This window comes from Nyctereutes procyonoides, unplaced genomic scaffold (genome assembly GCF_905146905.1).
Source record: "Nyctereutes procyonoides isolate TBG_1078 unplaced genomic scaffold, NYPRO_anot_genome, whole genome shotgun sequence".
NCBI classification, from domain to species: Eukaryota; Metazoa; Chordata; class Mammalia; order Carnivora; family Canidae; genus Nyctereutes; species Nyctereutes procyonoides.
The window spans coordinates 8,697,575-8,710,397 of NW_026575133.1; the positions used below are offsets into that span (position 1 = coordinate 8,697,575).

Sequence of the window (12,823 nt, forward strand, 5' to 3'; positions counted from 1 at the left end):
CAGACAAGGCCTGGGAAAGTCCAAACACAAAGCTTCCACATCCACAGAACACATTACCCTCCTGACAAATCAATGTATTTGTCATCAAATTTCCTGATTATCAACCAGGAAAAGTCACCTGAGCCCTGGTGTCCAGAGGTTGTTTTTTTTTTTTTTTTTAAGATTTTATTTATTTATTCATGATCGAGAGAGAGAGAGAGAGAGAGAGAGAGAGAGAGAGAGAGGTGCAAAGACACAGGCAGACAGAGAAGCAGGCTCCATGCAGGAAGCCCGATGTGGGACTCGATCCCAGAACTCCAGGATCATGCCCTGGGCCAAAGGCAGGGGCTAAACCACTGAGCCACCCAAGCATCCCTGTCCAGAGTTTTTATTTGGGTTTCATTATGCAGGCATGACTGAACCACTGGCCACACTTCAACTCAATCTCCAGCACCTCTCCTTTCCTAATGAGTTGAGCTGATGTCACCTGGTTGGAAATCCCAGTCCTCTAATCATGTGGCTGTTCTTTCAGACATGGACAGCCCTTAGCCTCAAAAACCAAACCAAACCAAACCAAACACAACACAAAAATAAGAACCGAGACAAGGGGAATTTCCACCCCTTAGAGCCTTACAGTATAATCTAAAGAGGATCTCCCTCATGAAATTATGGTTGGTGTCTGCTTCAACCATGATGTTTCATTTTAAAAACGGTTAAGAGTCAGCAGTTAGGTTGTTAACAGGATGCTTGGAGGCCAGCAAAGGGGGAGTCATGGCTAACTATTAGGGGGAAGGTCAGAGATGGGTCCTGGCAGTACTCCAAAAACAAAGTCACACGAGGCTAGATCAAACCAAACAGGCTCCAGACAAGAAGGTCAAAAACCCTGGCCAAGGAAGGGAGAAAAGGCATAAAACCCTGCTCCCCCAAAAAACTCCTTCCCCGAGTCATAAATATTCCTTCCCCTAATTAACTGTCTAAAAGACAGGAACTCAAAACATGGGGTGCAACTCTCCCTTGAGTTCACATGCTCTCACATCTCAAGTACACTCTTTGTTTAAATTATTTTATTTAAATTCAATTAATTAACATAGAGTCTATTATTAGCTTCAGAGTAGTTCAGTGATTCATCAGTTGCATACGACACCCAGTGCTCATTATATCACACACCCTCCTGAATGCCCATCACCTAATTACCCCACCCTCCCACCTACCTCCCCAACGGCAACCCTCTGTTTGATTTCTACAGTTAAGTCTCTTAGGGTTTGTCCCCCTCTTTGCTGAGGGTGTACTCTCACTTTAATAACCTTTCCGATTTGCACCACTCAACTTTTATGTCTGGTCTTTCCTTGAATTCTTTCTTGCAATGAGACCAAGAACCTCTGGCAATATCCCTGGGAAGGGCTGGATGGAGGCCTCAGGGTCAAGAGTCTCCCTAGTCCACCTGGCAACAAAATCACATCTGAATCATCAGAAGACCATGAGGATCAGGTTTCCTTGATTTGCTGTTAATACATCATAAAGTACTTCATCCACAGGAAGTGTTAAGTCCCTATCATGTCCTGAAATTTCCTTGAGCACCTTCATTAAGACCTTCTTTCAAATGCAAGGCTGGCATTTGGTGTGAATTACTTTCTTCCAGAGATGAGCTATGAAGAATATCCGCCTGTTCTGGAAAATGGACAACTGTGGGGGAGGATGACTGCGTTCCAAGAAAAGAACAAAACCAGACCATTTCCAACAATAATTAGGAAACCAAGGTGTGGTGAAAAATCTGCATAAAAGGCTTTAGAATATTTGTACATAGAACTGGAAACACATAAAACATCCTTTCATTCAAACCGTGCATATTTGAGATTCTTGACTACTTCTGACTCACACCTTGCTATTCATTCAAAACGGCAGAGTTTAACCAAACTTTTCATATAACACAGTAAAGTGAAGATCCATACACAGCTATGTGAATTATTTAAATCTACCCCAAATTACATTTGTTATATTTTTAGGTATGAAGAACCTATCTTTAGTAACCACCACTTTAAAATACAGTTTTCTTTAATTTCACATTTATTTATAATGCTTTGCTGCCCAACTACCATTTTCTTTTTTTTGGGGGGGGGGCTCACTATATGCCAGGCACTGTTCTAAGCACTGGAATTACATAGCTAAATAAGGCAGATGACATCTTTCCTCTCAGGAAGTTTATATTACTTGGTTCTGATTAATTGAAAACAAAACAAAACCCCATAAGAAAATCAGACCAAGGACGCCTGGGTGGCTCAGCGATTTCGCGCCTGCCTATGGCCCAGGGCGTGATCCTGGAGTCAGGATCCAGTCCTACATCGGGCTCCCTGCACGGAGCCTGCTTCTCCGTCTGCCTACGTCTCTGCCTCTCTCTTTCTCTGTGTGTGTCTCTCAGGAAAGAAAGGAAAGAAAGAAAAGATCCGACCTGGTTAATCCCCACTTTTACAAAGAAGACACCTAAGCTTTACAGGTGAGTCACATGCCCAGGCCAGGGAATAAGGCCTAGAGACATCTGGTCCAGTGAGCTTTCCACCAAGAGCTGTCCCAAAGAAAAACACTGAGCATATTAAAATATGAAAGACCTCAACCGCAGACAAAAACATTCCTGGGTACAAAGGTTACTTCTCCAAGCACGTATTTAAAAAAAAAAAAAAAACAAAAGTAAGAATTAGGCTTTTTAACTTGCACAGAAATGAACTCATTCGAGAGTCCAGGCTAGGTCATTTTCAGAGCACGCAGCACAAAAGGCTCTCCCGAAAGCCACTTACGCCCGGGCTTTGTGCAGCTTTGAAGAAACAAGGGTGAGGTGCATGCAGGCAGGTGCAGCACTGGGCAACCTCCAGGCTCGCCAGCCACATACCTTGTACCTGGCGGGACTCCTTCAAGTTCAGGATATCCCTGATGTAGAGTTTTGCAAAGGCTAAGAATACCGGGTCCAAACCCCACAGGAGGGAAGGGGGCTCCTCTTCACACTGGCTGGCTCCAGACTGCATCGGGAGGCTGGGCTTTGGCTTGCAGCCAACCCTGAAAGGCTCGGCTCTGCGTCACTGCGTCGAGGATCTGGAGGGGAGACGGAAAAATATCAGGATGCAAGGCGTTTAAAGCGGCGAAACTGGCACGGCCCCGAGGCCGCTCGGGGCGGCTGTGCGGAGGCTGGGGGGGATAAGCCGCGGGGTCCAGCGCGCGACAAGACCACGCCACGGGCCCGAGGCACCGAGGCGCTCCTGAGGGCTCTCCCTCTGGAATCTCTGCCCACCAGCGTGTTTCTCCTTCCCCCAAGGCACCAGCTTCAACTCGACTACACGTTCACTTTCCACCTGCGGGAGATCCGTCCAGACAGGCGCACCCTGAGCCGCTCTCCGCTCTGATGGGCGGGGTCCAGGAGGAGCGGGCGCCCTCGTGGCCCAACTCCGGAGGCTCAGGGCGGGTGGGCCTGGGCGCCGCTCGGCCCCGGCACCTTCCGGTCTGGGGATGAGCCTGGGGAAAGGAGGAAAACGGAAACGAAAAGCAGACCCGCTCGAAGCCCCTCCCGCCGCGCTCCCGCTCCCGCCCCCAGCCCCCAGCCCCCAGCCCCCAGCCCCCGACCCCCGGGAGCGCGCAGGCCGGGCCCTTCCGGGCGCTCGCAGGCCGCGGAGCGCGGGGCCCAGGTCGCCTCCGGAGTCGCCGCGGGGGCCGCCGCCGCCAACCCACCTCTCCCGGCCCCGGACGCCCCTCCCGGACGCCCCTCCCGGCCGCAGGCGCCTCGCCGCGAGGCCCCGCCCCGCCCCGCCCCGCCCCCAAGCCTCGGGCAGGTGGCGGCGCAGCTGCCTCGGTGCGCCTTGGCCGGCGCGGTGCTGCGGCGCTCCCTCCGCCGGGCCTTCCCGGGCTTCCGCTGGAGCCGCGAGCCCGGCTTCCGAGGCCTGCTGCCCGACCCTGCAATCCCTGCCGCCCAAACCCCGTCTTCCAAGTCTCCCTCCCACCCTGTTCCCCGCTAGTGGTAGGACGCCGAGTCAGGACCCCCAGGGCCTTGGGACTGGTTCCTGCGTGGAGAGGGGCTGGAGGAGGAGGGGAGAAGTGGGGCTTGGTTCCTGATATGCTAAATATTAAGTGAACGAATAAAAAAAACGCAATACCAGGAGCAGGATTACCCTGCGGCATATTGTAAATGTTGATTTATACTTGGTGAGCGAGCTGCTCATACACACACGTGCACACGCACACTCGGATTCTCTGGTCTCACTGGGAGATAACGTCTCCATCTAAATGTGAGCCCTTGAGCGAAGGTGAGGACTTGGCTCTACCCAAGGTTTACCCCCACAGGATCATGACCATAAATTTCGTTTCTTTTCCTCCTATTCGGTCTACACTCTGGAATGTTGTACACTTGAGAATTTTGAAAAACTGGCATTCTGATAAATCATGGCTGCCTTGATGGTGCTTGTCTCCATTGGCCCTAATTAAAGTGAGAAAAGATAGCCACATTCCACTCCCACAAATAAATAAGCTAGGTCATGAAGTTACTCAAGATGGCAAGAGTTCTTCCTAATTTATAGGGACTCTAAAATGGATGGAGGAGTAGAGGTCACTCTGGCAGGCGGTTCCCCGGGGGAGGCAGGTAGTGGCCAAAGAGATAATTACTAAACTATTTAGCAGAGAAGGAACTTCAAGCATCTGGAATGGAAAATGTGTGTCATTAGGAGGATGGCAATTAATTACAGCCGTGACCACTGAAAAACAACCCTTGGCAAAGTATAGCTTTGTCCATATTCTATTGCAATGAACAATTGTTTCTGTGGAGTTTAAGGTTCAATGGAGAGAAGACACCTTTTTGATAGGAGGGAGGGTCTCTTGGAGGAAGCACATCCAGAAGGACACCCAGGATAGGTGCTTCTGGCTGACCTATCAAATGAGGAGAGACAGGTGACATTTTCCTGATTGCACACATCAGCTCCAGGGTGGAACCCAAGAAGAAAATCACTGCTGTGTGTACTCAGAGTCTGAGACTTCAGGAGTGACTCTTGTGGTTCATTCACATGTAGATAAGAGCTAGAGATAAGAGCCCCTGGGGACTCCAAACTTACCAGTAGCCTTGGGGAGGGCCATACCCACATGGGGTGAGCAGAGCAGACTGCCCGTGACAGTTGTCTTTTACAATAAAGGGTGGATTCCTTGGAGATCAGTGATGTTTCTTTTGATCTGAGCTTCAAACTTGGACTAACAGGTTGCAACTGAAACCCAAGGTGAGATGTAGGACAGAATTTCCAGACCGTAGAAGAATTTGGAGGAGTTTAGGAGGATCTTCCTCCTGTCATCTTCATCAAAATAGACTCCGGGTTCCCCACTCCACTGCTGAGAGATGTGCGAAGAGATTCCTGAGATCATGCACACTGGAGGGACCTTCAGCTTGGGACTCCACTACACAGCAAAGCAGATATTTCAAAACCCAGTAGTCAAAGCTTAATGCTGGGAACCTTTCTTATGGAACCTGCTGCTGTACTTCTCACTGTGAAATAATGCTTGTTTTTTTTGTTTGTTCTGTTTTTTAAGATTTTATTTATGCATGAGAGACACACAGAGAGAGGCGGGGGACATAGGCAGAGAGAGAAGCAGGGTCCCTGCGTGGAGCCTGATGTGGGACTCGATCCCAGGACTCCGGAATCACGACCTGAGCCAAAGGCAGACGCTCAACCACTGAGCTACCCAGGTAACCCAATGCTTGGTTTTGCAAACACTATTGCCCGGCTGGACAATTTTTTGCTGGAAAGTTAAAATTTTAGCAAATGCTTCTGGAAATGGAGGGCGTTGAACTGCATATCTCCTACCTCAAAGTTCAAACTATCCTGCCTTAACCATTTTGGCATTTTACTGGTAGAACAGAGTTTGTCCCCTTGTATATTGGGTTTGATTTTCTGTCTGAAGTTTATAATAAACATAACATCAACATTTTTATTATGTGACTCTTATAACCCTGGGGGGATATCTTTGGTCACTCAGCATACCTTGAACACTCTGTGTGATATGGGGGAGCACTAACAATTTTCATTTCACTGGAGCAAAAAGAGTGATGCATGTAATATATCAAATAACAAAGCAAGAGGATAAATTTCAAGTAAGCACAGAATGTGTGGCCTGGATAATAACTACTGTACAAGTTACAGGGGGTGAGTGGAGGAGGGGACTCATTAAGTAAGATAACATATGTAACTGCTAGAACAAAGGAAGCACTAAATACATACATATAAGGGCAGCCCAGGTGGCTCAGTGGTTTAGCCCCGCCTTCAGCCCCTGAGGGCCTGATCTGGAGACCTGGGATCCAGTCCCACATCCGGCTCCTTGCATGGAGCCTGCTTCTCCCTCTGCGTGTCTCTCTCTCTCTCTCTCTCTCTCTCTCTCTCTCATGAATAAATAAATAAAATCTTTTTTTAAAAGACATACATAGGGATCCCTGGGTGGCGCAGCGGTTTGGCCCCTGCCTTTGGCCCAGGGCTCGGTCCTGGAGACCCGGGATCGAAACCGACGTCCGGCTCCCGGTGCATGGAGCCTGCTTCTCCCTCTGCCTATGTCTCTGCCTCTCTCTCTCTCTCTCTCTCTCTGTGTGTGTGTGTGTGTGTGTGACTATCATAAATAAATAAAGAAAAAGAAAAGAAGACTTACATATAAACTATTATTATTAACTATGGAGGTGGGATTTAAGCTGGGGTTTGAGACTGTGGAGGAGCTGTTCGTTTATGCGTGGAACATACTCGTAAAGCACTTGTTAAGCCCTATACTAGACACTGGGGGTGTGAAGAAGATAGGACAGACTGGGAAGAGCCTTTATAGAGCTTCTGTTCTGTTGGGGGAAGGAAGGGAGGACGGAAGAAAGGATAAGCAAAATGAGTGGAGATGGTTCTCAGTGCTTTGAAGGAAATAAACAATGTATTATAATTACTCATAATGAAGTACGAGATGTACTCTGCATGGATTGACTTTCATCACATGAGATGAAGCGACCTTCAGGATGAGACCTGAAGGTCAACCATGAAAAATGCTAAAGAAAGAGCATTCCAGGCAGCTAAGTAATGGCGAATGTCTGGAGGTAGGAAAGTACTTTCCTGATGGAGAAACAAAGAAAGTGTGAGGGAAGAGATAGGCAGATGGCAGATTCCTAAGGGTCTTGTAGGCCATGATCGGTTGAGACTGCAGTCTCAGCCTCCCTATACGTACAGAGAGTGACAATGTTGTGGTGGGGTAGCAGCAGGGCTAAAGAGGCAGGATCAGCCAGGTACATTTGTGGGTAAGCCAACACAGCCACTGGCCGGAGAGGACAGCCACAATGGAAACAGGCTAGGACCAAGATTTTAGCTAGATGCTGAAGGACTTGAAATTGTTTCTACTTTTATTCCCTGTAAGCATTAGAGTGTTGTTGATAATGGATCAGAGGAACGATTTAATAAATTTTAAAAATTGCAGGCACACTGCCCCATCTAACACACTATGATAGGGAATACAAAAATATGTAACAGGAGTTCTCTGCCTAGTTTATTGAATCTAACCTAAAAATTATATTTTACCAAATGATGGTGAAGCAACTAGAGTAAGAAAACATTGCTGGGCTTATTATCATGGGCCTCACCTGTATCACTTCTCCTGCCTCCTCAGCAGCCTTGCTCAAACCCCTATGATGTCAGCCTCCCCCTCTCTCTGGTTTCTCTCTGGTACATAAACATGCTCTTCCCCTCCCTTGAAGTGTCACACAACTTGAAGGAAACAGCCTCTCTGAGGACCCTAGCCCCTCAAGCTACTGCTCTGTAGCTCTCTTGCTCTCCTTTCAAAGCTAAATCTCTTGGGAGTAATATGTGTCCCCTATTCCCCTTGTCTCTCATTCAACCTACCACAATCTGGCTCACCTTACTTTCAACTAACTCCACCCCAGTCCACCACTCTAGTGAAACTTCTCTCCTAAGGTTAGCAATTATATTCAAATTTTCAAGTACAGTGGATACTTATTAGTCTTCATTTTTTCTAAGTTTCTAGAACTTAATACTGATTTCATCATATTTTCTCTCTATTCCACCTTGGCTGCCTGATATCCTTTTTAGGTTTCTCTCCCCCCCCTCCCCCTCCTCTTCCTCCTTCTCCTTTTTAGTAGGGTCCATCCCATTGTGGAGCCCAATATGGGGCTTGAACTCATGACCCTGAGAACAAGACCTGAGCTGATATCAAGAGTCAGGTGTTTAAACTACTGAGCCACTCAAGCGCCCCTGGTTTCCCTTCTACTGCCCCATTACTTCCTTCTCAGTTAATCTTTCCTCTGTTAATCTCTTACATATTGATTTCCAAGGATCAATCGCCTGCCCACTTCCTTCGCACCCTATGTACTCGCTCTGAATCACCTTCACTAAACCTGTGGCTTCAACCAAAGCAATATTCTCATGACTCTCACCTCTTAACATCCACCCCAGAAGTCTCCAGAGCTCCATATCTGAATTTCCAACTGGACTCTCCTGAGTACCTCAACTAAACCTCTGTCCCTCTCTTTGTCAAATGGATGTCACCACCAACCACCAGTTCATCTAAGCCAGAAAATCAGAAAGTTTCTTGCACACCTCCCTCTCTGGCACCCTTAGATGAAATTAATCACAAAGACCTGTCAATTCTGCTTCCTAAATATGTTTTCTTAGTTTAGTCCCTCCTCCCTGTTGCTGTTGTCACAGCTTTAGTCTAGACTTTCATCATGGACTACTGCCACCATTTTCCCAACCAGTTCTTCTGCCTGGAGCCTGGACTCCCTCCAATTCATTGCCTGTGCTGCTGCCAGGATGATCCTTATGAAATGCAAATTGCAGAATGCTGCTCCCTTCTCTAAGTAAAATCCTTCAATGACTTTATGTGGTCTGCAAAATAAAGCTGAAATTTCTTAGCATTTCTTACCAGATTCCTCATAGCTTGGCTCTCTGGGCTCATCTTCCACCAACCTTTCACAGCTATCCTCGTTTCCAGGTTACTCTCTCCTCAATGCTGTTCTGAGGAGCACTTCCTCAAGATGTTAGTAAAAGTCTGGTCAAATATGTTTGAGAAAGGATGAAAACAAATTTCAACACAGTAGGGGGCATTAAAAATGTCCAAGAAAGGAAGAGAGTGAGTTAAGTTCGAGCATTAAACTCTATTACCATCTCAAGGAATTCAGTTTCAGAAATGCTACTGAAGGCATTTGGAACAACTTAGAGTTCCTAGAATATGCCATGTTTTCTTTTGATTCTCCCTCTCTGCCTGGAATACCACTCAGTTATGATTAATTTTTAAAACAGACTGCATATGCTAAAGAGTGCTCTATACTGGGCATACCAAAGGCAAAGGGGCTCTGAGTGAGCCAAACAAGTAAATGTGTGATTACAACATTTTGAGATAAATGCTGTGCAACTTGGCAGGATAAGTGGAGGACCAGAGCTGGGGGGATGGGGAGACACCAACCTTGCTCCCTCCTCTTTCATCTGAGTGTTATCAGATGGGTTATCTCTGAGATAGGCATCTGTTTTCCCTTACTGTATTTTGAGACCTACTTGTTAACTGCATATATATTTATAATTGTTATATCTTCTTCAGTTATTAACTTATAGCATTATGAAATGTCCCTGTTGTCTCTGGTAATATGTGTCTTTAAATCTACTTTCTCTGATATTAATAAAACCATTCCAATTCTCTAATGATTACTGTTTAAGTGGTATATTTTTTTCCATCCTCTCACTTTCGATCTATTTGTGTCTTTGAATCTAAGGTCTCAAAGACAGCATATGGTTGGACTCTGGCTTTTTATCCAGTCTGACAATCTCTGCATTTTGATTAGGGTGTTTAGACTTTTCACATTTAATGCAATGGCTGGTTTGATTGGACTTATAATTGCCATTTTTCTCTATTTGTCTTCTATATGTCAACTCTCATATTCATTTTTTCTACTCCCACTTGACGGGCTTCTTTTATGTCAAGTATTTGAGTGTGTCATTTAAATTACTTTGTTATTTTTGAAAAAATCCATTACCTTTTTAGGAATTGTAATTGAAGGGTTACAATATGCATTTTAATTTATCACCATCTAGTTCAGATTAATACTAATTTAATCCTAGAAAAATGTAGAAACTTTGCTTTAATATGCTTCTATTCTCTCTCCTCTTTTGTGCCATTATTGTCATTTTCATTACTTTTGCATATGCTATAAGTCCAATAATACAATGTTATAATTATTGTTTTATATAACTGTATGCCTTTTAAAGAAGTTAAGACATGAGAAAAAGATAACTATAGCTTTTTATATTAGCCCATATAATTATCATCTCTAGTGTTCTTCATGTCTCCCTGTATGTAAGGGCAGTCCAAATTGAATGAGCCCCTTTTACTATGGCAAAGGTACTGCTGGTACTCATGGCCTACTCTGCCCTACTAGAATATCTACATTGGTCAACCTGGGCCAGGGACAGGTTGGGGAATGGAAGCATCCCCAGGCCAGAATGCCACAGACTCCTACCATTCTTACCTGAAGTCCAAATGTGAGTGCTTTTCATATTGTTGGGTGCTTTTGATCTATTCTCAGAATACTGAAATCATTGTTGAGTCAATTTTGTGCAGTTTTGTGGCTTCATTTTCTAGAGATTATTTGCTGATCTTTTCAACTAGCTATAGCTGGAAGTCCCTGATGGTAGGCCTTTAGTTAATAAAAGGGTCATTGGGTCAGGCAAAATGAAGTGGCTCAAGAAATAAAGGGTGAGGGACTGAACCATAGAATAAGGTCAGAAACTACCTAGAGTGAGAAAGTAGTTACTCACAGCCCATCCTGCTTCATGGACTTTGAAGAAGATTCTTTTTTTTTTTTTAAGATTTATTATTTATTTATTTATTTATTTATTTATTTATTTATGATAGAGAGAGAGAGAGAAAGAGGCAGAGACACAGGAGGAGGGAGAAGCAGGCTCCATGCAGGAGCCTGACGTGGGACTCGATCCTGGGACTCCAGGATCGCGCCCTGGGCCAAAGGCAGGTGCTAAACTGCTGAGCCACCCAAGGATCCCCTGAAAAAGATTCTTTTTTTTAAATTTTTATTTATTTATGATAGTCACAGAGAGAGAGAGAGAGAGAGGCAGAGACACAGGCAGAGGGAGAAGCAGGCTCCATGCACTGGGAGCCCGATGTGGGATTCGATCCCGGGTCTCCAGGATCACGCCCTGGGCCAAAGGCAGGCGCCAAACCGCTGCAGCCACCCAGGGATCCCCCTTGAAAAAGATTCTTAAGTCAGCATGAGGCAGGTGTGAACTAGTGTACAACACACCAGAACACTTTCTAGAATGAGGAGAACCAGAAATGACATCAAGAAATAGCTGAGGGTGAGACACCTTCTAGGTCCTTACATTTACTTTTTTTTTTTTTTTAAGATTATTTCGTTATTCATGAGAGAGAAGGAGAGAGAGAGAGAGACAGACAGACAGACAGAGGGAGAAGCAGGCTCCATTCAGGGAGCCTGACGTGGGTGGATGATCCCAGGTCTCCAGGATCAGGCCCTAGGCCGAAGGCAGCACTAAACTTCTGAGCCACCCAGACTGCCCCAGTCCTTACATTTAAAACAAGAAACTCCTTCCTCCTGCCCAAATGATCTGATACACCAAAAGGAATCCTGAGATTAGAATGATGACCTTTGGAAAGACGAAAAGAGGAGAAGATAATGGGCTGGGGTTCATTGTCAGAGCAGAGAATGACTTTCTTATAAGGAAAACTTGTGTCCCAAGAGCCGGGATTGAGTGCAAGAATTTTGTCTTTTGTATTTTAAAAGTCTGTATCTTAAAGAAAGTAGAATGATGATTGCCAGAGATGGGAAAGAGGGGGAATGGTGAGTTGTTATTTAATGCCGCAGAGTTTCAGTTTTGCATGATGAGAAGAGTTCTGGAGATAGATGGTGGTGACAGTTGCACAAAAAAATGAATGAATGTACTTAATACCCCTGAATGTACACTTAAAAATGATTAAGATGGTAAATTTTATGTTATGTACATTTTACGACAATTTTAGAAATTGAAAAAGATGTTTGTATCTCAGGGCAATCCTGGGCATGATCTGTGATTAATGGTATATAAATTTAGGTGATAATCACCTGTGTACTACATTATGCCTGTTTAAGCCACAGAACCATATAGCATTTTGCTAAGGGTGGAGGTTCCCTTCCTTACTGGATGGCTTATGAGATAGGTAGACTATTTTCAACTGGACTCATGCCCATAATAAGGTGAGTGCAAACAATCAAACCTTGGTTCTTCACTGCAAGACTTGGGTGCATGCCCACTCTTCTTGAGAAAGTCCCAGAGTGTTGCTCTGACAGATGACAGATGTCCTTACAGGGCAGAGCTGGCAACACAACTACTTCCCTAATGGCCATCAGCTACCAGCAAGCACACCAGCTGGAAAATAAACTGCATCTTATTCCTATATTTCTCTTCTTCTTATAAAGATGCTGCAAAGATTGTAAGGTACTTGGAGCTGACTGAGAACTAAATTTTGGAGAAATGGGATTAATAGTCACAGTAATAGGCCAGGATAAGGAGGTTAATAAAAATAACAAAAAGAAATGAGGACTTTTCTTTTTACTCAAGATCTTTATAAAAGCTTATAACCCTGATCAAATAAATTGTATACAGGCACACATATAATTTTAAAACTAATTAAAAGTAATGATGCTTTTCTAATGATGTGTTTTGTAATGTTAGGTACGTACACATTATCTCTTTAACAACAAAAGTCATTTTAAAATTAGCATCTCTTGTATTTCACAAATGTAGTGTTGAGTGAAGGAAGCCAGATACAAAAGACAGTATGCACTGTATGA

At 45.0% G+C, this 12,823-nt stretch overlaps 1 protein-coding gene across 7 annotated transcripts in view; it reads right to left on the minus strand.

Annotated features, from left to right (window-relative positions):
* The window catches only part of STN1 (STN1 subunit of CST complex), a 42,794-nt gene extending 39,267 nt beyond the window's left edge, over positions 1 to 3,527 (minus strand). For 4 of the 7 annotated variants that reach the window (XR_008661209.1, XM_055300263.1, XM_055300264.1 and 1 more), the window contains exon 1: positions 2,861 to 3,527. Coding sequence is in view for 6 of the 7 variants with exons in the window: in XM_055300263.1 (XP_055156238.1) it covers positions 2,861 to 2,993 (133 nt within the window). In the remaining variant the exon portion in view is untranslated. The remainder of the gene's footprint in view (positions 1 to 2,860) is intronic. The other 3 variants (XM_055300262.1, XM_055300260.1, XM_055300261.1) reach the window with 3 other exon arrangements.
* Positions 3,528 to 12,823: the final 9,296 nt, after the last annotated feature.